Here is a 26,903-nt window from a genome sequence, read left to right as displayed (position 1 = left end):
TTAAATTTGAGGATTTTACACAGCCCCATTTTGGAATTGCCAACCAGATGCAAAAAGTATGGGTCTAATTTAGGTAGAACTGGAAGCTGAAGCCTCACAAAAGGGTATCTGCATATGACCCCAACTTGTGCTCATACTTTAAAAGGTTAAGCTAGCCTTGAACTCATGGTGATCCTCCTGCCTCAGCCTCCTGAGAGCAGGATTACAGATCGTACACCACCATGCCCTGTCCTTTTTCTTTGCCTCATTACAGGTGCCATTTTCTAAATGATATCAGAACCCTGCTGCTCTGGGGCTATTTGCTTAGCATTTGGTTTCAAAGTGATAAATGCTGTGGACATGGTAGAGGGGTTTGGATGTGATATGCCCTGTGGGTGAGGTTATGAGCAGTTTTCCTTGGTCCTCATCCATTGGGTCTCATTGGAAGTACACATGCAAATTTATGGTTCCAAAGCAGACAACAGGCATTATTGTCATGGCATTTGGAAACTGCTTAAAGTTGATCCCAATATAGCCTTTCCAGTACTGGGGAATGCATTGTACACAAACTGTATGACTACGCCTGACTCATCAATCAAGGAGTCGTTAAAGGCCTCAAAGAAGTCTTAATGCATCCATACTCAATTGTCCAAATGCTCACTCTTCGTTGACTGTATGTTAGATCCAATTCTAGGGGATTAAAATGTGCTCATTCAATTATCACAACAAACCTACAGGGTAGGGACTAGTACTGTCATCCTCTTTTTAACAACAAAGAAACTGAGGTTTAGAAGGGTTGAACAACTTCCAAGTCACACAGCTTTTTAGTAAGAGGAAGAGCAAGGGTTCAAAGCTCCTACAGGATGGTGATACACATCATGTTCATGATCTATATTGCCTTTCATAAGGAAAAAAATGAAGCCCTCTCCTGGGGGGCAGGAAGATAGCTCCTTTAGTAAATTACTTGCTGTGCAAAAGCATGAGGACTCAAGTTTAATCCCTAGCCCCCACATAAAATGCTAGGCATATGGTAATCCCAGTGTTGGAGAGGGAGAAACAGGCAGATCTCTGGGCTTGCTGGCCAGCCAGACTAGCCTAATCAGTGACCACCAGATTTCAGTGAAAGACTGTCTCTAAAATCAAGGTTCATGGCTCCAGAGGAATGATACCCAAGGTCGGTCTCTGGCATCAACATGTGAATGCATCTGCACACACACACACAAAGGTGGGTGCATGCACATACATGCATTCACATTCACAAAAAAAAAAAACACTCTGCCGGGCTTTATTGTCCCCCAAAAGGTCCCCTTTCCATGCTAAGCCTCTTACAGGAACAAAGATGACAGAGGAGAGGGCAAAAAGGCTGGAGAAGAGAGGAAGGGGGTTGAGAGGAAAAGCACATAGGTTCTCTTCTTCCTCACAGTAGCATCCAAACTCCTGGAACATATTCTGGGTAACACTTCATGGTTCTGACCTGACCACAGAGCTCTAGCTGGGTGACCCGACTCTCTGCAGTCTTGGAGACAAATCAGAACCTATGTCCCTTGTTTTGACTTGTGTTATTTTATCTATAACCAAGCTATATACTCTTTACAGGTCAGGAGTCAACCCTTAAACAGGATCATTATAGCCCTAAAATCTCTCCCTGACCACTACAGGGAATCCTTAGAACAGGTCACTGACACATAAAGCCCAGGATGGGAACAAGGACACTGCCTGGAGAGCATAGATGCTGGGGAAGAGGTTTACAGGAACACCTAAGCAAGAACTGAGCAAGTCTCCCAAATCTACCCCTCACTGAACCATCCCCCAGAGCTAAAGGGAGAGGGCCCCAATAACACTGCTTTTCATAAATCATTCTTCTCCATTTATATGATACACTTAGAGGCAACTCTCAGAGTTGGTTCTTAAATACTCCTAGGCATGAGTAAGAATGTTTTTGGAAGTCACCTCAAATCTTTCGTAGAAGTAGGTGGGAAATAAAAAAATAAATGTACAGGCAAAAATAGAAAGGCGCTCCTCCTTTTTATCTTGACGATGTCTTACCCGTTGATTTAAAGGGTTTTATTACTCTGTGAGTCACACATTTGGTGAACAGCACATTTCAAAATTTAGACTCCATAAAAAGACCTAACGGATTGCTGTAAACTGCTCCCAACTGGGCCTACTTGTCTTCAGTCCTCAGAACCCCAGGAAAGCAAGGCCCTTGGCAGCCTCTGCAAATATCAGTCAGCAGGCAGCCCCAACACACTCTTCCAGCAGAACTTGTGCTGTTTTTTTCCAGCCCAGCCCCCTCCAGAAAGTTCTTCAGCTGCATCGATTCAATCCCTTACCCACTTAGCAATTTTCTTCATTTCTGTCCCCAGACAGGTTTTCTCGCACCTCCCCATATTGTTCTGTTTCTTCTATCAAGGAGTGATCGATGACCCAATAGGCATTTACATTTTCAAAGCAATTGCATTTACATGAGATAGTGCTTATCTCAAGCTTCAAAGAGGCACAACAATAACAGACATATACTAGGGAGGTACCTATTCATCACCCACATTTACAGTGCCTTGAACGGGATAGACTGTTCTAGGAACTAGTATATGAGAGGGGAGAGCCCTGTAAAATTTATCACTAAAAGTAATCAATGAGTCGCAACTAATAGACTCTATAGCTCGAGAGAAAAAATATACAAAGGTATAGGGAAATATATTTTACGTTTAAAGTTTGGGGAATTTAATTCAAGCGCTCATTGATTTCATTTAATACACAGATTATATAAGCAGGAAGTCCATAGCAATTGAAAAAGGCAAGTCTAGCCTTCACTCATCAGGGCATTTTGGTAGGGTAGTCTCATTTAAGTGAATTGAAAATGCAACATATATTAGCTTATAAAAACTAAATCAATGTGATAAAATTAAAATAGGCCACTGCCATGCCATCCTGATTAAAGCACGTGCAAACACTCCACACTTCTCAGAGATTTGTGGTATTAATGATTTAAACCCAGGTTTCTTCTCAAGGGAGTCAGACTCAGATTTTTTTTACTAGACAATTAGAAACGTCCATTCTTTATTCTGAAAAACGTTGCAGAGGCATTATTGATGTTAATTTTCACAGACTGCAGAATAGAAAAAGCATGTGCTGAGGATCCTTTTTTTCTCTGACCGTCACTGTCTCCCCAGTGGGATGATCATTAATCTCAGAGCTGTAGCTCTTGTGAGTGGTAATGAATTTAGCAATGGTAAAGTGAACCTTTCTAAATAGATTTTGGGTGGGGTGGGGGAGAGTCCACTTCTCCACCTTTTGCAAAGCAGCTCTAGGTTTCACTAAAAGGAATTTGCTTAAGGCCCCATTAAAAAACAAACCCTGACTGAACTGGTCTGCTGTCCTGAGTAGAAGAATGTAGAATTAGGCCACTTCTTTTCAATGTGCCCTTAAAAGACCACCGGAGACTACGTGGGGAGACATGAAATACTTCTTCCTTCTTTTGAAACATATCTCCCCAACTTTTAAACTGCAGCAGCACTAAAGTACCTAGAAAGGAATTGATGTTTCTGCTTCATTATTTCTTCAGATACTGGTGATGAGGGGCTGTCTAGCTATTTGTACTTGAGTCAGTAAAGGAACGCCCTCATTTACTAGCATAGAAAGCATAGACTCAGAGAGGCTAAATGATGTTCTTGAGGTGACACAGCTGGTCAGTGTCAGACCTCAGGGCAGAAGTTCAGTCTTTACCTTGTTTTGTTTTTGTTTTCTTCCTATCCCAGACTATATCTGGCCTACTCTTCAGACATATGCCAAGTTTTTGGACTCTACCTTTACCCTCTCTATCAGTCTCTGCCTCTCTCCTCTCTCCAACCTCTGCAACCATATATCAATAAAGTATTTTTAAAAGCACTCTCAGCAACAATTTCCCAGGTAATAGTTCTTGAAAGGCAGACAGAAGAGGAGGTTCAGATAGAGGGTCAATTGGGTCTGAACATCCCTCTCTGAAACCTCACAGGACCCAGGGAGATGCAATGAGCTCTATATTTGATTCAATATAAAACTCTTCAACGGGGACAAGGACACTTCACTTTAAATAAGTTCAAAGAGAAAGACATTTTGTTTATCATCCATTTGCTTATTTTTTTAAAACAAGGCCACCGTTTAAGTCTTTTTCTCATGCTGAATTCCAGGGATATATTTGATGTTCTGAAAATAAGATGAAGCAAAGAATCAGTGGCTGATCTTAGGGTGTACTGCCGTCACTCTGTTGTGTTTATTACAAATACTCTGCAGACAGCTCTTAATGCAGTCTTGGGAAGACTCTGCAGAAGACAAAAGGACTACACCTGCTTTCCCAGAAGAGGTCATAGCCACGAATTTAGCTGGAGAAAGGAGTAAATGGTGGAGTAACTGGAGAATGGGCTAACAGGGGCAAGGGAAGCTGTGATTGGTAGGACCGTTGCCTTGTTTTGTCCAGTGTTTCCAGTCCTCCAACCCGCTGTATCTCTGATTGCACCTTTCTTACAACTCCAGTTTGGTCTTCTTGCCTACTTATTTGGATAGACTAGAAAAGAAGATGCTCAGTAGTGAAGTAGCACCTTTCTTACAACTCCAGTTTGGTCTTCTTGCCTACTTATTTGGATAGACTAGAAAAGAAGATGCTCAGTAGTGAAGTAGCAGTGACTGACTTCACGCGTTCCAGACTCACTATGCCACCACCACCGCCCTTCCTCCTGTCTACTTCCAGCCACAGCACCAGGCAGTGCTTGTAAAAACTGGGTGCCTGATACAAATTTGCTGATTGAATTTATAAAAAAAAAAATCAGACAGTGCATGATTAAATGATAAATGGATATTATTCAGAGATGGAGAGATGTTCTCAGAGTGTACCAAGAGAGACGTGATAGAGAAAGACATATTCATCATTTTAAAATGTGAATAATAACAGTGATTCTCTTTAACATGCTCCCAAATGTTTGAGAATATTTTTGTAAGTCATCGTACTGAATCCTCAAGACTCTCTAGCAGTAGGAAATAATGCAATGTAGACTTCAAAGGTCCAGATGGAGGGAATTTTTAAAGTCTTCACCAAATGAAGTAATAAATGCAACTACCGTTATACAATGTATACCTGTATCAAATGCTGACTATATGGCACTCCACATACATTAATGTACAAACTATATGGTTTTGTGTGTTAGTTAATCTAAAAACTAATCTCTGCTGGACAGTATGGTCTACTATTACTCCTACTTTACAGATGAGGCTATTGAGACTGAAAAAAGTGACTTATTTGAAGGGCTAGAGCCAAGATGCCAACCCATGTCTACCGAACTGGAAAGATCAGGCTCTTCCCAATAGGATTTTGACAGGGGCATTTGAGGGATGAAGGGCAAGTGATGGTGCTATGATGGCATCCAGCGGATGAGGAAGACAACAGTATAATCAAGGGGAAGATTATCTGTGAAGATGACAATAGTATGTGGTTAGGGATACTGTTAAATTAGTCAATGAAGACGTAAACAGTGAAAACACCGAAGAGAGTTTTTGAAAATTCAAAGCCAAATTATGCTTAGAATTGTACAAAATACCTGATGATAAATGTTAGAAAAAACCACAGGCCCTCAAATGGCATTCAAGTTGGACCTTGACCTTTAAACATCTGCTGGACCATTTTCTGAAAGCCCTCTCTAAGCCAATGCTCTTTTCTTCTACAGGTTTCATTATACCCTCGCACTGAGGCCAGTGGAAGGAAATGGAGTGGAAACAGTACATGCTCATTTAGTCTGGAGAACAGCAGCCAGTTGGGGAGGATTACTCAAAACCAAAGGTATTCTGTTCCTTCTAAGTATTTCAGTTTGTGTACAGGCTGTAATCTTGAGTGCCATCACCCATCCATCAGGTACCTCTCATCCAGGCTGAACAATCTGACCACATGATGGGGGACTCTTTCTTTTGGCCTTTTTTAAAAACAGCATGCAGAAGTGAGGAAAGGGGTGCTTCCCCTGTCTCTGGACAGCTGGGGCAAGAAGAGCCCAGGCTGTAATCCTCACACCCTTTTCCTTGGTTATTATCTGGTTAGGTCTACACCAGTACTTACAAACTAGCTCTCAACAGTTGGATTTTCTAACTCCAATATATAAAACAGATGAAAATAGAGTCACTCAGGAAGAGTGGGGGTGTGGGGCTTCAAGTGCTTTCTAATTCAGCTTGTCCATCACTCTTGCCTTCAGCAGGCTCTCAATTCCTGCCTCAGAACCAAATGACCAGAGAGAACACAGACTGGACACACTGGTCCACCCAAAGGAAGGATCATCAAATCTAGGTTGTTTTAGTATTTTCAGCAGTTAGAAGCCAAACCAGGAACTGAGAAGGATGATGGTGATTAGACGACACAGTAGGAGGTATGTGGGGAGCAAGCAGAAGGCAGGAAGAACCCACTCTTTCCTCGCTATTGCTCATAGCTAGTATAAAATGCTATGCCCACAAATGTATGAATGGTAACACTGCCTCCCATACGATTCTAATCAAGATGTGTTACTCAACTGTTTTCTCCCCATGACAGCATACCCGATATAAGCAACTTAAAGGGAGGAAGGTTTCATGTGGACCCAGTTTACGAGGTTTCAGGTCATGCGTGAATAGCTTCCTTTCTGTGGATTAGCAAGACACAAATACTAAGGGAGAATGGCAGGCATATGGTGGAGGAGGCTATTCACCACAGCCAGGAAAGGCATGGTGAGGGAATGGGGAAGAAATGGAGGAAGAGTAAGAGAGAATACAATATATTCTCAAAAGTCATGCCCCTGTTGCCCCAGCTCCTAAAAGCACATTTGTTATGTACTTACATTAGAGTACATGATAAATGTACTCTATATCTGAGGACTAAGCCTGCAACATGTGATCCTTGTTTCAGTAAACTTCATACCCAAAACACAATAAGGAAGACAAACAATCTTCCAAAATAGTAAGCTCCTTCTCTGCCACCAAGTGGGGATAGAGAGTCAGATAATCCAGGAATGAAACTCACAAACTTCAAATGTTGTGGATTTTCAAGGGTAAAGCCAACTACATCTAATTATACAGATCATGTCTGCTAAAGGAGAACACTTAAGAAGTGAACATTTGGTGAGGCACTGGGCATATTATAACTAGAAAAGGATATAGCAATCTTGAGCAGGGTTTATGGGGGTGGGTAGAACCAATACAAACAGGGTCCAAAGAGAGCATGAAGATAGTCTCGGGACAAAGGGTCTAAATTTGTCAGTTTATGTGGAAATGTGCTTCCCCCCATCCTCCGAAGTTCCTCATAACCACTTAATACAATGGACATGTAACTAGTAGCTTTCAGTGGGTCTTGGAGACATGTCACTATTTGCTTTTCCATCTTCTTGGTGATGCCAGGAGAAGTAACAAGAACAAGTCTCTATGTTTTGCAGAAGGAATGGTAGTTATCCTGGGAGAGTAAGTGGGGAGGTAGAGGCAGCAGACTATTTTCTGACAAAGTTTACAACCTAACCAGTTGTCCTAGTACCTACTGTGAAGGCACAAAAGAGTCCGGCCATCCCTGAAGAGTTCACATGCATGGATAGAAAAATAAGGTACATATGCTAAGGCTGGTAAAAAAAAAAAATCTCATTAAAGCCATCGGTGCATGAATCTCCTCCCTAGCCATGATGAGAAAGAGGCACATGGATGCAAGCCTACAATTCCTAATTCTTCAGTTCGAGTTCTGATGCTTAAAAGAAAACTCTTAGACTAAAAGACTGGGACAACCAATGATCTGACTAAGCTCAACAATCCAGCCACATTAAAGTCCTGTCTCTTCCAGGTGCTCTTCCAGTGGACCCAGGTCCAGTTCCCAGCATCTACATGTCAGCTTACAACCATCTATAACTCCAGTCCCCCAGGGGATCAAATGTGTGCTTCTGACTTCTGCAGGCACAAGCACACACGGTGCACAGACATACATGCAGACAAAACACTGATACACATAAAATAAATGAATCTTAGGAGGAGCCATATGTGTAGAAGATACCTAGTTGCTCAGTCCCAAGTCCAATGCCATAGAAACATCTGAGGAGTTCTCCTTGAATTAATGTCATGAGGCACTTTCCAGGGTTAAGACTATTTATGTATTTAAAGAACCTTAAACAAGGGTAATACAAAGAAAGCACCCAGTAAAGGTCACCCCTTATTACTTAAAAAAGTCCTATTCCATGTGTAGTTACAGTCTTTACTACCTTCATTGGAAATGAATTCTGTACATTTCCTACTTGCATGTAACTGGATAAAGTGTTGAGGAGGTTAGATATCTAAAATTTATTCTTTGGCTTCCAGTTTCAGGTGGCCTGTGCCTGTGCCCTACAAAGGTGGGAAGATAATTCAGACTTACATGGATACTGACTTAAACCATAGTTCTGAAACTTACTAGTTGTGTGGCTTTGGGCAAAATACATTGCTTTTATAAGTTTAGTTTTCCCATCACTCGGGTGCAAAATCTGCCTAACGGAATTGCTGGTAAAATTAAAGAAGATAATAGATTCAAAGTCTCTTTGAAAACTTATGAAAAACTAAGTATGTTTGTAATTTTTAGTAACTTCAGGCTTAGCCAAATTCAGCTTTTTTCCTCCTCACGTCCCTCAAACGCAGTCAAGGAAGTTGTGAAGACAGTACGGTGTAAGGAAAGATACAGTGGCATGAGCATGGGGTATGTCTGCAGCTGAGCTGTAGAGAGATGAAGGTCTCGGCCCCCTTTGTCTTTCCCTTTTTATTCGATCTGGGACTTCAGTCCATGAGAACGGGCCACTTGCCTTCACAGTAGGTCTTCTTCCTTAGTTAGATTGGTCTGGAAAGACCCTCAACAGACACACTCAGAGAGCTGCTTCCTGAGTGATTCTCAATTCAGTCAACTTGACAATCAAGAGCAAGCGCCACAGAGGAATAAATGGATAGTTATTCTGGCAGCCAGATGCACAGAGGTGGGGAGATGATATGGAAAGATGATCACTTTGATGAAATAATCCAGTCCTTCTCCTCTCAACCCTATTCATATGATCCAAAACAGTAGGTTGTGAGGGATCGAATAAATAGATAGTTCAAGGAACATAAGATACTGTGGCTCCTTTTATGGGTGAGGGTATCAGGGTGTCATACAGCCCAGGCTGGCTTCCAATTTGCTATGTGGTCAAGGCAGACCATGGACTTCTGATTCTCCTGCTGCTACCTACACAGTGCTAGGATTATAGGTATGTACCACCATACTGAGTTTATATGGAGCTGGAGAATCCAACCCAGTGCTCTATGTGAGTTAGATAACTTTGCACCAACTGAACTCCAGCCTCAGCTCCAACAGGATATTCTTCTCTGATTATCTTCACCATCTACAATCTTTCCAGATATTCTAGGCACCTGTACAGTACTGATTTGTTCTTCAAATGCATTTAATATCTTGATTACCCAGTGCAAATGCCACTTCAAACAGGCACAAACAGATGGTGGCCTGAGTTTTATAGCATTGCCAGCATTTCCCAGGCAAAATATATCGTTTATTCATCACTGAGCCATGTCTTCCTTCATATTTCTCTTTTGTCTAAACTTTGGCAAGCTAGCATCCTGAAAACCCAAGGTATTTTTTAGATGACGGAGTCATCACTGACCACTCACGTTGCTTCATTTCTGTCCTCCACACTCCAATCTTTGGGGTGCTTGCACATAACACATAATAATAAAAGTGTCTGAGCCAGAGGCTGCTGGAGCACCAGGAAAGACTGGCCATATCCTCAAGTAGAAATGCTAGGGGAAGATGAGACAGAACCATTCACCCCAGTTCCTGCAGAACTTTCTCCTCCCTCAACACCATTCCCAACACCATTCTCAACAGCAAGATCAGTATTCTATTTTTGTAACTCTACTTCTAATACACTGCCTAAGTACAAAGTGTGGCTATAGAAAGAATAGATGAGTTTATTCTCAGGGGTCAAGCACAAAATATAGTGTGAATTTTGGCTCTATCACCTATGAACGATGTGACTTTGGACTTCCTCTTACAAAGGGCTAATAGTTCTTATTCCAATAGTCAAACAAGGGAAAATATGTGAAGAACTTTGCACAGTGCCGGACTCAGAAAACACTCAATAAATTACAGATAACAAAGCATTGATATAATTTATGATATCTGAGATTCTTTTTCAAATCCTTTTATATGTATGTGGTGGTTAGTTTAATTGTTAACTTGGCATAACCAAGAATCACCTACAAAAATATCTCAATGAGGGATTGTTGACATTTGGTTGCCCTGTGGACATGTTTGTGGGGGACGGTCTTACTAAGTTAACTGATATGGAAAGACCTAGCCCAGCATGAGCAGCGCCATTCGCTAGGGCAGGCAGTACTGAACTAAATGAATGAAGAAATAGCTGTGTGCAAGAAAACAGGCATATACACATTCATTTCTCTCTTCATCATATATTTGATATGTCCAGTTGCTTGAAGTTCCTGCCTTGACTGGCCCACGATGATGGACTGTAATCTGGAATTGTAAACTGAAAGAAATCTTTTTCTCTTCTAACTTGCTTTGTGTTAGGATATTTTATCACAGCAACAGAAATGAAACTAGAACAATGTACTAATTCATTGAAATAATTCAAACCTTTCATATGTTATCTTTTGGTGAGATTTCCCACAACTACTTCATCTAAATCTACAGATTTTTGCCTTCCCTCCTTCCTTTCTCTCTCTCTCTCTCTCTCTCTCTCTCTCTCTCTCTCTCTCTCTCTCTCTCTCTCTCTCTCTCTCTCTCTCTCTCTCAGACAGTCTTATTATGTAGCACAATCCAGCTTTGAACTTGGAATTCTCCTATCTCAGGCTCCTAAGAGCTGGGATTACAGGCATATGATACCATGTCTATGTGTATTTATTTGTTTAATGACAACATCCTTCCACTATAATAGGCAAAATGGCAAAGAATACTGTTGAGTTTATTCTTTTCTGAATCTCCAGAATGGTACTCAACACCTGTGCATATGCACTAGGCAAAATTTTTGAAAACCCGATACAGTAAGTAGGTACTACTGGTATCTGATGTGATTTGAATATAAAACAGTCCCCACAGGTTCATGTGCTTGAATACTCAGTCTCTAGCTGGGGGCAAAGTTTTTGTAGAAAGTATGACACTTGGGGCAGGCAAGCCTTAAGATTTTGGAGCCCAGTCCCACTTCCTATCCACTGTCTGCTTCCTAACTGGTGATACAATGGGTCCAGTTACCTCATGCTCAAACCATGCATTCCTTACCATGATACACTGTATCCTTTGAATTGTAAGCTAAAATGAACTCTCTTCCCCGTGAGCTGCATCTTGTCTGGTGTTTGGTCACAGGCGTAAGAAAAGTAATTAACCAAGTGTTTTCATTTTTACACGTGAAGGAAGTAATGCACAGAGGGATGAGGTACTCTTCATGGGGTAGTGCTCCAACCTTTGAAGTAGCAATCGAGTTTTAACATTTGCCGTTTTAATTAATATACTTTGTCGAGTGGGGGAGGAGGCAGAAAGAGGAAATACAAACAAGAGAATGAAACCAGAGGAAGATTGCATGTGATTCTACAAACTTTGGGTGTTCTTTTTTATTTTGTTTGTTTGCCTTGTCAGAGACTCTAGCTTTGACCTGTGATGTAGCTAAGATTAAACCACTTTTTCTCTAAAGTAGCATCTCTGAAGGATATTTCCTCTGTTCAAAAATCTCTTCATTGTCATATGTGTTTATTTTAAACAATGTTACACGGGAGAGAATTTACACGCGAGAAAACTCAGATCTGCTCAACATTGTAATAGAGCAGTAAAGCCAGAAAGTCTTATTGGGATGAGAGAATAAAGCAGTCACTATTCAGGTGACATAATGCTCTGTGCAGAACATCCGATGGAATTAATGACCTTAGCAAGTTCTCAGTACATGAGATTAAGAGACAAAAATCGACTGTACTTCTCTATATTTGAAATGAAGAATTATACAGTAAAACAATCCAAACCACGGTAAAAGAGCAAAAGTATGAAACATTTGGGACAGAGAGTGTAGCTCTGTAGTAGAGCACTGGCTTAGTACACTCGAGGCTCTGGTTTAAATCCCAAGCACTATAGAAAAGGTATGAAATTCTTAAAGATTTACCCGACAAAGAAGAGGAAAGCTGTGCACCCTGAAATTCATAGATCATGAACAGATCGAAGTGAATTGACAGAGTCCATAGAGACTCAGTGTTGAAATGTCTGTTCTCCCTAAAGCTCATGCATGGAACTTAGTGCAATACATGCCAAAATCCTAGTAGGATTTTCAAGTATAAATTTATAGACTGTTTCTAGAAATCATATAGAAACGGAAAGAACCTATAATAGCCAAAACAACTTAATGGAACTGAGAATCTAGAAACAGAAGAGCTGATTTTCTACAAAGGTGCCAAGGTAATTTGATGAAAAAAGTAAGGTGTCAAGAAATGGTGCTCATACAACTCGGTATCTATATGTGTAGTGACCTGCATGAGCAATGTTCTCTAGATGCTCAGATGTTTGAACAATTGCCTTCCAGCTGGTGGCGCTGTTTAGTGAGATTATGAAATCTTTAGGAGGTGCAGCATTACTGGAGGACATGTGTCACTGGGAGAACGGCTTTAAGCATCGATAGCCTCATCTCACTTCCAGTTCACTCTCTCTGCTTCCTGTTTATGGGAGGAGATGGGATCCACAAGCTTCCTGCTCCTGTTACCTGCTGCCATGCCTCATCCACTGTTACAGACACGCCCTCTGAAACCATAAACCAAATTATTCTACAAGTCACTCTTGGTCATGATGTTTTATCACAGCAGTAAGAAACTAACTAATACAATATGTAAATTAGAGCCTTTCCTCACTGCCATACTCAAAATCTAATTCAAGATGAATAGCTGGTCTACATAAAGGATAAAACCACTACAGGAGCAAGCCTTTGTAACTTTGCACCAGGGAAGGATTTTGTTAGAGATGAAGTTAGAGCATGATTCAGGAAAGACAAATATTGATGAAATGGGCTTCCAGTTAAAAGCTTCTCTGCTTTAAAACTATTCCACATTCCAGATTATTGGTCAATGTTGGATTCATAGTAATGATCTAGATGGCATGTCACTTTCACCCTTTGTTTCCGTATTCTCTTAGTACTGCAAGCCGTAGTAGGCTGCACTCCACTGGCCAGTTGTCTGAAAATGAACACATTTCTAGTAGCAGCATTTACTGACACTGTTCCTGTAGCATCTGTAATTCCCTTAGCTTGGAAAGATCTGGGGGACCCTGATGACAGGGAGCAGCAGCACCTTGCCTTCTTGAGTTTGTGTGGCAAGTATATGTGCTGAGTGGCACAAAATGTAGGTCCTGTTTTCCAAGGTCTACTTTCCTTTAGCAAAATACACTTTCCCACCAATACTGACAGGCACTTGTTGGGAGGGGTACTTCGTATTTAGTACGTGTACTATATCTTAAAGAGGGGTGTGAAAACCTGCCAGCAAATGTTCTTCTTCCTAGATGTGCTACTCATTTGTTCTCTTATCCAAACTGTATTATTTGTATATGCTAGCGGTGAGGTTACTATTGCCCCATTTCAAGAGCTGGCAAGGTAGAGAAACAAACAAGCTGAGCCAACCAGAGCTCATCAAAATCCTACTGGCCAGAATCCTATTGGCCAGGTCACACTGTCCCCAGCTGCAATTCATTGGCAAATGAAACAAACATAATCACTAGTTGACATTTAGTGAACACTTGCCTTGTGCCAGGCACTATGAGAGCTCCACTCGGATTAGGGTATTTAATCCTCACAACAGCCCAATGAGGTACATATAAAGTTATGAAGCAGGAGAGCCAGGATGCAAATCCAGGTCTATCTGACTCCAGGGATGAGATCTTTTCATGAATACACAAGGCTGCCTGATTAATTTATTTAAAGGGGTATTTGAACGGGCGTGTGTTGCAGCTGCTTAGCCTGAGGTTAAACATCAAAGTACCAAAGTATGGTAAGCCTATGGTATTTATCCCTGGTTCCTGTAAACTGTTTTTCAAATGGTTTATTCGAGTTTCCTGACTTATTAATGAATGTGTTTTCTGGGATATATCTGAAATTTCTGTTTTAACCAAAAGTTTCATAGTATCCTGGCTGGAGAATATGGAGGAGAAGAAAATCAGGCTACAAAGGAACTTGTCCTGGGCATGTCTACTTAGGATCTGGATTTCCTCTTTCCAATAAAGAAGTAATGGGCGGGGAGGGGTAAATTAAACACTCAGTTTAATATTTTGGTTTTGCATGAGCTTTGTGGTATTGGTCTAACAGTCAAGCTAAGGGCACTGTTGGTATTATCACCACCTAAAACTACAAAAGCATATGAAAATTGAACACTTGACTATTTGATGATGTTAGCATAACGTGCCACAATTTTGAAGTGAAAGAACATTCACAAACAGGCAAAACTCAGAGCTGAGAAGCAGTCATAGCTAGAGCAAACATAAAGCACACACGAGTGAGGCTCTGCAGAGCAACTACTTCTTCCTAAAGCAGGGAAGCTTTTCTATCTGGCTTCTGCCAACCAGAACCAGGCTCTCCCCTCTTCCCATCCAGATATTGCCGAATAGATACAGAACTCTACTTGCTACAAAACTTTCAGCAAATCCAGGCTGTAGTCAGTCATGCTGTGGCATCTGCTACTAGTGTCAGTCCCATGCAGCTTGGCGACATGAGAATGTTGGACTTTGTTGAAGGATTTTCTTTGGGCCACCAGCTCACAAAAACAATATGGGAACTTATTATTAATTATGAAAGCTTAGCCTATAGCTTAGGCTTAGCCCACTAGCTCTCATAACTTAAATACCTCATTTTAAATCTACATTCTTCTACAGGCTCATTACCTCATTTCCATTTTGCCTATCCTGTTTCCTCCACATCTGGCTAGAGACTCTGCCTTCCTTCTTCCCAGAGCTCTCTCTGTCCAGAAGCCTTTGCTATACCTCTGCCAGGCTATTTGCTGTTTTGCTTTGTTATTAACCCAATCACAGTGACATATCTTCACATAGTGTAAAGCAATATTCCACAACAAGACTTGGATATCATATCATGCAACTGTTCTTCCCTTCCCCTAGTTTAATTCATTTAAGCCATTACTCACAGTACTTAATTCACCATTTATGGTATCAGTTACCAGGTATCATGCTTGGGTGATCTGCAATGGCTTTTTTTTTAATTATGAAACTTTTTTATTCCTTTTACATACCAAGCATAGATCCCCCTCTCTTCCCTCCTCCCACCCCACAGCCTTCTCCCCCAACCCACTCCCCATTCCCTCCTCCAACAAGGTAAGGCCTCCCATCGGGAGTTAGCAGAGCCTGGTACATTCAGTTGAGGGATGTCCAAGCCCCTCCCCGCCACATCAAGGCTGTACAAGGTGTTCCACCATAGGTAATGGGATCTAAAAAGTCAGCTCATGAACCAGGGATAGATCCTGACCCTACTACCAGGGCTTACCCCAGGAATCAGATCAGTAAATACCCTAACTGTCATCATAGAGCCTTCATCCAGTAATTGATGGAAGCAGATGCAGAGATCCCCAACCAATACAATGGCTTTTAATATTCATGGCCTTTAAGAATATTTGAGCCAGGCATGGTGATGGATGCCTTTAATCCCAGCACTAAAGAGGCAGAGGAAGGCAGATCTCTATAAGATCAAGGCTATCCTAATCTACATGACAAGATCCAGGCCAGCCTGGGCTACATAGTCAGACCTTGGACAAAGAAAAATAGAAGAGTATTTAAAAATTGGAATTAGTCTATGCCTTTCCATCATCTCAGCCTATGTTAAAACTATCTCATGCTGAGACTAACCGATTTTTAGTATCATCTCATCTGCATGTAATCCAATATAAATGGGCATATATATATATATGGTATATTAGTATAAACATATATAATCAGTCACTCTTATTGTGTACCAAAATATTTGACAAATACAACTTAAGGGAGGAGAGTTTTATTTTGGCTCACAGTTCAGGGCATACAGTCTAGAAAGACAAAGAAGGTTTAGTGGCTGGCAGCCTCTGTCAGTAGTGGCAGGAACTTATGGGATAGTTTGTTATAACATCTACTAAGTCAGGAAGCAGAGAGCTTGGGCTGGAAGCAGAGATGGTCCATAAGATCAAGCCTCATTCTTACAGTCCTATGCCTGCACCAGGCACAACACGTAAAAAGTTTCACAACCTCTCAGAACAGCATTAGTAGCTAGGGTTCAAGTATTCAAATGGAGCAGTGTGAGGGGGCATATTTGACATTCAATATGCAACAGTCTATTAAGTACATATTTTTTGAGCCTGGGTTCTGACCTCAAATTTACAACCTGTCTCTCTCAGCCTCCTAAGAATGTGCATGCACATGTGTGTATGTGCATATAGAGGTCAGAGGTCTCTTACTGACCTCAATCTCACCAAGCAGGTCAGGCTGGCTATTCAGTGAGCCCTGGGGATATTTCTGGGTCAGCCTTCTCAGTGCTGGGATTATACAGATGTGCCACTGTGCTCAGCAGTCTTACATGGGTTCTGGGGCATGAACTCATGTATATCATCATGCTTATATGATAAGAATTTTACTGAGTTATCTCACCAACATTTACATGTAGTTTAACATGATGTTTTCAGCTTATGGTAGGTTTATCAGGACATAACCCTATTTTAAGTTGAGGGGCATCTGTATCTCTACATAGAAATGACCACCAGCATTGGTTGTTTGATTTGAGAGAAAACACCTGTGGTGATCTGTACATTCTAATTATTGCATCACTGGCAGTGCCACAATAATCTCGAGAAAAGATACCTCTTCAAACACAGCAGAATGGCATTTCAGAGGAAAATGAAGAATTGAAGAAATGCATGCTTTTTCCTTTCATCATCATTACTGCTATATTTTTTGCAGAGTAGAATAAATCTAATTTTTCCAAACTCTCCATTTTTCACTGCATCCCCAATCCATACATCATGGAATATGGAGGGTAAAGTACATAGTTGGACATCTAAGAACAAAAGAGGCCAGGAGCTGAAGTGATGTTCTCTAGAAGAAAAACACCATTCAGTGTTGAGCATCGGGTATGGGGAGAGTATTAGAAGACCAGAATTCTAGGTTTCCATCTGCTATTAAATAGATGTGTGACTCAGGATACCCCTTCTTTAGTGGTGATGTCCTTATTTACAGTCTGTCCAGCAAAAGAACTGGTCTCATGTAAAGAATGAAAGCATTCTCCTACAAAATGAGCACTTTTAAAACGGGACATAGTGACAGATGTCACTAATCTTAGAGTGTAAGAAACTTGTGAGAGTTTCAAGGCCAGAGTGGGTAACATACTAAGACTCGTATCTCAAGAAACCAGAACAAGTTAGTTAGCAAATCTGAACACTTTGAAAGCTCCTGGTGGCAACTACACATTTTCAGCCTTGACAGTTTCTGTGTGATCCAGTGGGAGGTAAACTGATTGACTGTGGACTACTGTGTCAGCCAGAGTAACATGTTTATATTCCAAAAAGGAGCCCGATGTGAGGCTTGGTGCTGTGGTCTGGCCTAGTTGGTCATGGGTCAGCAGCATCTGTAAAATCTACACTGTCTGCTCTAAATGCTATGGCTCTGTACTGATTTCTGTCTCTGTCTTGTCAATCTGACTCACTGTCAACACTGAAGAAATTGCTTGCTCCTCGCTGAAAGTCATTGCCAGGGTGGTCTGGCTCTGCTGCTCAGACATATCCCACTCCATCTGTTCTTCCCTGAAACAGAAGTTTGGCTGCCCAGATTCAGATCCAAGCAATGCAACAGAGCAAGCAGAATTGACACAACGTCCAAGCTGGAGGTTTCCTGAGCTCCTCACTGACCATGCTTCATTGGATCTGAGTTGGCTCTAAAGAGGTGAAAAGTCAGAAGGAGTAATTGGTCGTGCACTTTTAGCTTTGACCGACTCCACAACTCCAGCTTCTCTGACCCACCTTTCCAGCATGTATTTTCTTTGATTTTCTTTGTTAGGGAAGGGAGGGAGGGCAAGTGAGTGAGTGGTGAATGCATGTGTGTGCAGATAAGCATGCTCATGCAAACACACACTAGGGCCAGAGGAGGGTGTCCTGTGTCTTTATTGGTGAGGTGACTCCTGAACCCTTTAATGTTATCAATATTCACCTCTTAAGTAATAAGCCTAGGTCAAGACCAAGGAAAATGCAAGATGATGCAGGGCTGGAGAGGCAGTTCAATGAGTAGAGCACTTTCTGTACAAACACAAGGACCTGAGTTCAAATTCCCCTTACCAGTAGAGAGTATGGTCTGCGTATGCCTATAACTTCAGTATTAGGGGACAGAAACAAGTGGGTACCAGGAGCTTGCTAACCAGCCAAACTGAAATGGTGAGCTTTAGGTTCTGTCTCAAGGAAATAAGGCAGATAGCAATAAAGACACAGGACTTATTCTGCATCCCAATAACTCCATTGGGTCATGGGTGACTCCTGTCACATCCTGTGATTATATAATTGTATCACTTAAACAACATATCACCATCCCCACTTTCCTTTACTAAGACTGTGAGCTATTTGGGGATAAATACTGAACCTTTTATTTTTATCTATGTGGCCCCAGGATAAAGTACAGTGCTACAAAGTAGATTTTCTCTCTCCTCCGTATCTATCTATCTATCTATCTATCTATCTATCTATCTATCTATCTATCTATCTATGCATACATAGATGAACACATATACATTATAACTTATAGAACTTGAGTCAAAGATGGTCTTTGCAAAAAGCATTCATTTGTAGATCTCATTTGAACATATTATTGTACCCAGAGTCACAATTTCTTCATATGTAAAGTAGAAATAATAATAATAATAATGATATCCACTTTGTGAGCTTTATGTGGGCAAGGATTAATGAGGAAAAAATATACTACATGAACCATAGACATGCTGGCACATAAGCACACAGGCAATACATACTAGTTACTATTAATTTTTGCCATGAGGCAAACTTGGCACAGATTGACTTTTACATTTTAAATTTCTTCAGAAAATAGAAGAGCTGATTTCTTTTCAGAGAACAGTCTTTCTTCCTTGTAGCCTATATCAGGCCTCAAAACTAGCACAGAGAAACTAGAGCTACTCTGTAGCTATATAAATTACCATCATTACATCAAATAATGCCAGGAAACCCAACAGAATGGCACCTTACATTGCTGGCTGTTGCTACCACCATACACTCTGGAACCGAAGGCATGCAAGGACAACTTAGCAAGAAGTATATATAGAGAGCACCTTTCTATGAACTCCAGAGCAGAATGCCTAAACATTGGTAGACAGTATTCTACAAAGTGTGAAGAAGGCCCCCAAGTGTCTTGTCACAGCCATGGGACACCAGTGCTGTTCCTGAGGACAAAGATAGCCCAAGGAAGGGAAAATATGCAGTGACAGATTAAGAAAAAATTCTACCTCTCAAAATCAATGAGAGATAAGTGAAGGGCGACGATACAAAGGAATCTGGTCCACACAACTGTGAAGAAGGACTCTGAAAACTTTCCGATTTAATACTAATAACTGACCAGAATGATTAGAAGTTAAAAGGGGCTATTTCAATCTGAAAGTCGCTGTGTATGGCAAATCAAAGACATCGAACTCAGAATGCAGAATGGCAAAGTCTTAGGATGAACACAGAGTAGCTGTGATAGAAGATCATGGTGTCTACTTGGGAATGCATTTATTCAGGCCTCCTATTGTGAACAACCTGGATAGAGCATTCTGCATGCATTTACTACATCAGCCTAACTTACATTATACCAACTGCTCCTTGGGTGATACACAGAGAGTCCTCACTTAATAGGCAAAAGATCAGGTGCCTGCAAAATCCAAAGATACAGAGCAATGCTCCTTTTGAAGTGCATCAGTAAATCACAAATATCCATGTTATACATCAGGGTCTAATGAATGGAAATTGTACCCTAGAATCATCAGTGTGACAGGTATGAATAAGGGTGCACAGATAGAGTCTGCACATCAAGTCTGGAGTTAAAGCTTCTCTCCAATGCATCATTGTGAGCTGAGAGTGTGCAGTAACAATGGAGTGGGAAATGAAATCAATTATACTCCTTCATAATCTATAGCGCATTTTGACTGTGGGGTTTGGCAATAAATAACTGAAATGAATTCTAACTGTTCAGAGAGTTGGTCTCATATCTTTACTACCACTTTTTGTATTTCCACAGATAGGCCACAATCAACTTTATATGCAAAACTGAAATGGTATTCAGGAGGTGAAAAAGGAGAAAGCGGCAGCCGATAGATATTTCACATTGGGAATCGAACAGCAGATTATATTCAAAGTACAGCATTTAGTGTCCAGTGCTGAATGCATAAAATATATGACCATTACAATCCACCTTCCACTGCAAACCCTTGCTCTTGTAGTGACATATTTTATTACTCAATTAGAGCTTCTAGTGTGATGAAGGCATCTTTCATTTTCTAGATGCAGGCCAGCATAAAGTCCTACCTCCTTGGGAAAAAGAGCCTATAAGAAAATTTAGGGGCTGGAGAGATGACTCAGCAGTTAGAAGCACTGGCTGCTCTTTCAGAGGACCCGGGTTCAATTCCCAGAACCCACATGGCAGCTCACATCTGTCTGTAACTCCAGTTCCAGGCAACCCAACACCCTCATATAGACAAGCATGCTGTCAAAGCACCAATGTACATCAAAATTAAATAAATAAATGAATGAATGAATGAAAAGAGAAGCTGAGTTGTTCATAAAAGGGCTGCACCTATTGAATGTATGCCATCTCCATAGGCACACACCACTTCAGAATGCCATGCTCTGCTGAATTCAAGAGGAGAGATTAGCCAAAGCTGTCTTCGGGAACCATCACATCATAAAGACATAAATCTACTACCACAAATACCCAATCAATACAAGTTCTGGCAATACAAAAAGATGTAGAACATTGTACATGACAGTTAATGTGAAAAGAATAAACATATCATGTAAACAGTTATACAATTCAAATGTAAATGTATTTAAACCAGGAAACAGATGAACTAGCTTTCTAGAACCTTCACATTTAACCCTAAAGCTCAAAACACAGATTTCCATGCATTGCACAAACCATAAAGTGGATAACCAGTGCTGCTTATTTAGTTTTTTTTAACATCTTATAATAAAGCTGCCATTGCCTTGCCAGACATATGGCTTTACCCTTCACCCTTGCAAAATCATCTCCTGCCTTTTCTTCCCCTTCCCTCCTCCTTAGACAAGTACCATCCACATCGATACTGTTCTATGGATTCCCACTGTCAGGTGCACAGAAAGCATCCACACATCTTCACTGAATGGCTAGGAATGAATGACCAAATGAAGACACATGGCTTGGTGTTAACTATGTGAGATGCATGACAGCATTTTTCACTTACTTCCCACTCTTAGTTGTGCTCCGGGTCTTTGTAGATGATGGAGAGTTGGCACCTGAGTTGAAGTTTGAAGAACCCCATCTATCCTTACTATACCCACCGAACAAAAACATATATAAAGAACAGAGACAAAAAGCAATTAGTCATTTCATTTAACGATTTTCAAGACCCCCCTCCTTCCCTCCCCTCCCCCAGCAAATTTTTATCCAGTGATGTCCTCCAATGTCAAAGATAATCGGAACCATTAGTCAAGGTCAAATAAAATTGTCCTTTAGAAGAAAGTTTGACCTGTTACATTCCAGTAATAGTAGCACCATAGCCCAAGCTCCCAGCAAGGCTTTAGTGGGGGGAAAGAGGCACAAAATACATCGTCAAAAAGGAGTAGTAGATACTCTTCAACAAAACAAACAAAGAAAAACAAAAGAAGAACCCCTTACATTCCCAGCCACCGGAGTGTCTGCATCATAAGTTCAGTTCTGAAGCTGCTGACTTTCAGTGAGGGATATGAAACGGAGTGACTTCAAAGTGTCTTTGGGAGATACTATCAGATCAATTAATAATTTTCATTCATAACATTGCATGGAAGGCCATGAATTCAGATATTCTTTCAAGAGAAGCACCACTTGCTTCATGAGTAATTGAATTTAAATTTCCACCTTCAATAACTCCACAGCTTATGTCAAACCTTGGAAACAATTACTAAATAAATCACAAGGAAGTTCTGCTTAATCTCATCAGGTTAATAAACGAAGGCAAATTAATCACCTCAAGGTAAACAAAGAGGAATAATTGATTGGAGTCTCCTTGATTACTTTATTCTATTTCCTTTATCAAACTATTTTACCATTATCTTCAATTCAGCTGCTTTGCCTTGAAATTAATACTTTACTTCATCTTCAGATTTCCATGGAAACCAATTCAAAGCCTTTCTCTCTGCTTCATATGTAGAATTATTTATCCCAATTTCATCAGAATTTTTTCTGTTACTAAAATCTGCGTCAGCATATCTTCATAAAGAGTAAAACGTAAAGCATGCCTATCTTCGTGTTCAAGTAATTTAATAGGACCCTATTTTACATTTATTTACTTATTGTGTGTATACTCTCAAGTGTATTTTCAAGGTGCCACAGCCTTATAGAGGCCACAGGACAACTTGTAGGAGTTATTTCTCTCCTTCCACTCTATGGGACCTAAGGGATGCACTCATGTCATTAGGCATGGCAGCAAGTGCTTAGAGCGACCTCATCAGCCCATAACCTTCTTTTTTAATTTAAAATTTATTATTATTAATGCATGTGTGCATGTGCATGCTGGTGTGTGTATATGTGTATGTGTGTACTGTGTATGTGTGTATTGGTGTGTGTGTGTGTGTGTGTGTGTGTGTGTGTGTGTGTGTGTGTGTGTGATGGTGTGCGTGTGGAAGTCAGAGGACAGCTTTTAGTTATTTCTCATTCAGCCAAAGGTTCCAGGATTAAACTAAGGTTGTTAGGTTTGTTCAGCAAGTGCTTTTTCCTGCTGAGCCATCTCATGGACCCGGAACCTTCTATGGGTAGAGAATAGTGTCTAAGACAATGTCAAAGAGCCTTCTAGATTCTTATGAATCTTTAAAGTCCTTTGAAAATAAGTGTCTCTGTGTAGCAGCATTTATGTGAAGGCTGTGAGGAGGTCATAAATGACATTCTATACTGTGTTCACTAGTTTCAAATGGGCACCAGGGTGTAACTGGAACAAGAAATAATGAGGGTTTCCTTGTGATTGCAAAGGTAATAAAAATGTATAGGCATAGACAAACACTAATCAGGAGGAGTCGATATTAGCAGAAGCTCCTGCAGTTTGGGTGGAGTGTCCACAGGGGCCAAAAGTAGTTGTGTAACGTTGGAGCCAGGCAGGTGGGTTCTGCTACTGCTGCATGGTATGTGGCTCTGCAGTTAGGCACTGAAATTTGAAACAGTGAAGCAGTGAGGACACCACTTCCCTGTGCTGCTCACTGACTCTCCAGCATGGGCGACATGCTCACTGGGAAATGAGGAGGTCAATGGGGAGTGTTACCAGTACCCATCCATTATGATTTCTTGGCAAAGAAATTCTTAGGCAGTTTGGGGATGAATGCCAGTCACCCTCCCTATCCAGAACCAAGATCAGAAATTGACTGCCACAATTCAAATCTGGACAAAAGATTCTGAACCAGAAAAATCAATCAGAGGTATGTGTGAAAAGGCCAAATGAGACCTATTACTTTGTATGGTAATAAACAGCACAAAGGAAGAGAGAAGGAAGAATGGATGGGACAGGGAGGGAGGGAGGGAGAGAGGGAAGAGGGAAGGAGGGAGGAGGAGGGAAGGAAGAAAACAAGGAAGGAAGGGAGGGAGAGAGGGAGGGAGGGAGGAAGGAAGGAAGGAAGCTCTCATTCAAAAGCATTCAAAATTATTGCTTTCAAAAAGTGGGTGCAGTCTGATGCAAAGGATGCAACAAGTTTCCTGTTACAATCAAGTAGTGGCTGGGCTATAGTTCAGATGGTACAATGTTTGCCTAGTGTGTATGACTCCTTGGGTTAGATCCCCAGCACCACAGCAAAAACTCTGTGTGATGGTGTATGTGTGTAATTCCACAGAAACCCTGAGTGATGGTGTATGTGTGTAATTCCACAGAAACCCTGAGTGATGGTGTATGTGTGTAATTCCACAGAACTCCTGAGTGATGGTGTGTGTCTGAAATTCCAGCACTGAGGAGGTGGAAGCGGGAGGATTTAAAGTTTAGGATCATCCTCAGCTGCAAATCAAATTTGAGATCAGGATGGGTTACAAAGGGCCCTGACTCAAAGGGGGAAAATAACACAAGGAGCTCTTAGCCATTTCCCTTCTACATTCCTAGGCACTGGTCCTCTTCCAATACTTCACTCACACAGTAGGCAGTGGGAAATTTGCCTGGAAGCACTCTTAAACCAGAGATCTTTTAAATCATCCTTTGCAGGCTACAAGCTCAGATTATGTGCTCATCTAACTTTAGACATCCATGTACTTTTGAATAAAACAACACTCGTTCTCACTGCTAAATCCCCACCTCTGTGCCTTGGGAAAGAAGGTCTTCTAAAATTTGCATTACAAGTGATTCTCAAGGGACAGCAAGGCAGGACATCAAGGGAAAATGTCAGCCTGCAATGACAGCCTTATTATTGTTAACTGCAGCTCTGGAGGTGGGTTGTCCTGGAGCAGTAGCCTTTAAAAGATAGAAATGACCCCACCCCACCCCACCCCCAGGCTTACTGCCGAATCCCTGAAGTGCAGATGTGAGGGGAAGGAAAATAAAAACATTCTCAAGAATAAATCACAAGGGGAAGGTATGGCACCGAGGCTAGAGGTGAAAGTACTCAAATGTCTCCAAATGTGTGTTCTGTGCAAATAACAGATGGGTTCCCAGTGGGAAATGTATCAGAAAGAGGAGTGGGCAAGAGGAACTTCTGGCAGGCTTGGATCCTAGGAGGGCAATTTTGTAGCTATGCTAATAAGGATAGTTGGACAGAGAGATCTGCCAGAATTTGGCAGAAAAAAAAAGCATCTTTCCCCATCCCAGAGATCTAGGCTGGATAGATAAACCTGAACAAGATGCTGCAAATCTCAAACCTTGAGACAAAGACAATGAAAGCAGGAATTCTGAGGGCCTTGAGTTTTCCCAAAGTGCCCCCTAAGAGAGAGAAAGAGAAAATACTGCAGCAGCAGACTACTGGGAGCCTCAAAGCTCTGGAAAGACTCGGGTCAAAGGCCCAAAGATTAAGACGCTGCCGAGAATCTTGGTCACCGAAACATCCAGCCCTCCCAGGGACTTACAGGAACGTCTGCTTGCTTCTAAGCTATGGAAGATAATTTGTGGCATGTGCGCATGGGGAGGGGACTGCGCCGATTTTGGAACTAGTTCCTAACCTTTGCATCTGAAACAGACATGCTCGGTTGTCACTCCTTTGATCCATCTGCTTCTACCCTACTTGTCAGCTCCCTTCACTTTCATCTCTCCTTTAAGTTGTAATCTCAAGAGCTGTGGCTGAAATCCCAGAGGGTCGGGGCCTAGCCCTCTTGAGCCCCACCTGAGTTGTAGCCTCTTTTGAGATAAGATTCTGGCTCTCCTCGGGGCCTCATCAAAGGCTTGTGAAACCAATTCCAGGTGAGTTTCTGATAAGAAAAGCTAATGCGAGCCAGCCCTCCTCCAACTGTCTGGTGGGCTGTCCTCACTAACTATTAATAGCTAGGAGGGTTTTTTTCCCCCTCCAGGCTCCATACATGCTCCAAAGGCTAGAAAGGGTGTGAAAGAAAATCCCGCAGTGTTGTGCACATTCCATCTAAGTAGGAAAACTGTGATGGACCCACATCTGCAGCATTCTCAAAGGGTTCCTGGTGAGACAATTTGGTATCCATTGTCAGAAACTAAAATGGCAACCATACCCACTCCTGCTGGAGTTTTTTTAGTCTTGCCAGAGAGGTAATTATGAACAAAGAATTTAGGTGGTTGAAAACACAATTCATTCACTTTTTTCCCCTGCTATTTGGGATTGAAGTTAGAACCTCATACATGTAGGTCATACCCTCTACCAATCTACATCCCCCAGTGGTTTAACCTACTTTCTTGATGGGCAGCATGCAGAAATGTGTATTGCTCAAAGTATATCATAAGCTCTTTCTGGAAACAATAAACCTCGGGTCCAAGAAAAACAGTTTGCTTCTGCAGTTACTGAAATTGTAAAAATTAATTCCCGGAGCCCTAAGAACCTGAAAGTGTATTTCAGGAGCCACGCATGGGCTAGTGCATACTTACTGTTGCTGTATCATTGTTTGGCATTGAGCATATGGTCCCACAGTGTTGCTTATATTTTATTACTTATCTGTCTCTTCTACTAACTTTTAAATCAGTGCTTGTTATGGTTTAAACATCCTTTGTCCTCGGGAAAAGGTACATTGAGGGGAGATCTCCAAATTTAATGATATTGGTATGTGCTGAGACATTTAACAGGAACATTTAATGGTGATTACCATTTAATCAGGCTCATAGCGTCCGAGCCTTCATGAATGGGTTAGTTACTATAAGAGCATGTTGCTCTCAAGGGAGTCTAACCGTCCACAATACATCTTCTCTCTTCAGCCCATGTCTGCTTGCTTTTCTCACATGTCCTGCCTTCATCTGTCATATTATATGCAGTGTGAGGACTTCAGCTATGACTGAATGATGGGTCATAATTACCTCTTTGAGAAAACTCCAGCAGGAGTGGATCTGCTTGTCATTATGGTTTCAGACAATGGATATCAAATCGTCCCCTCTCGATGTTCAGTGCCTTTCCAACCACGATAAACGAACCAGCTTCCTTATAATTAACCCATGCTCATGAATTTGGTTAATGCAACAGAAAACAGGCAAAGCAAGCACATAGAAAAGTCTTGAACAAATAAATAAAAAACAAGCTGTATTTGGGATCAGAGGGAAGGATTATTA

The 26,903-nt window shown here is 41.3% G+C and overlaps 1 protein-coding gene across 7 annotated transcripts in view; it reads right to left on the bottom strand.

The window, feature by feature from the left end:
* Positions 1-26,903, bottom strand: part of Hs6st2 (heparan sulfate 6-O-sulfotransferase 2) — a 279,059-nt gene that overhangs the window by 20,088 nt on the left and 232,068 nt on the right. For 5 of the 7 annotated variants that reach the window (XM_042269012.2, XM_006995340.4, XM_015988801.3 and 2 more), the window contains one exon: positions 21,432-21,518. The exons of the other annotated variants lie outside the window; for them this stretch is intronic. In XM_042269012.2, coding sequence (XP_042124946.1) covers positions 21,432-21,518 — 87 coding nt within the window. The remainder of the gene's footprint in view (positions 1-21,431; positions 21,519-26,903) is intronic. 7 annotated transcript variants of the gene reach the window in all.

The sequence above is a fragment of the Peromyscus maniculatus genome, chromosome X (assembly GCF_049852395.1).
Source record: "Peromyscus maniculatus bairdii isolate BWxNUB_F1_BW_parent chromosome X, HU_Pman_BW_mat_3.1, whole genome shotgun sequence".
Classification (NCBI taxonomy): Eukaryota; Metazoa; Chordata; class Mammalia; order Rodentia; family Cricetidae; genus Peromyscus; species Peromyscus maniculatus.
The sequence above is the reverse complement of the archived record's forward strand: the minus strand, read 5'-3'. Positions and strand labels throughout refer to the sequence as shown.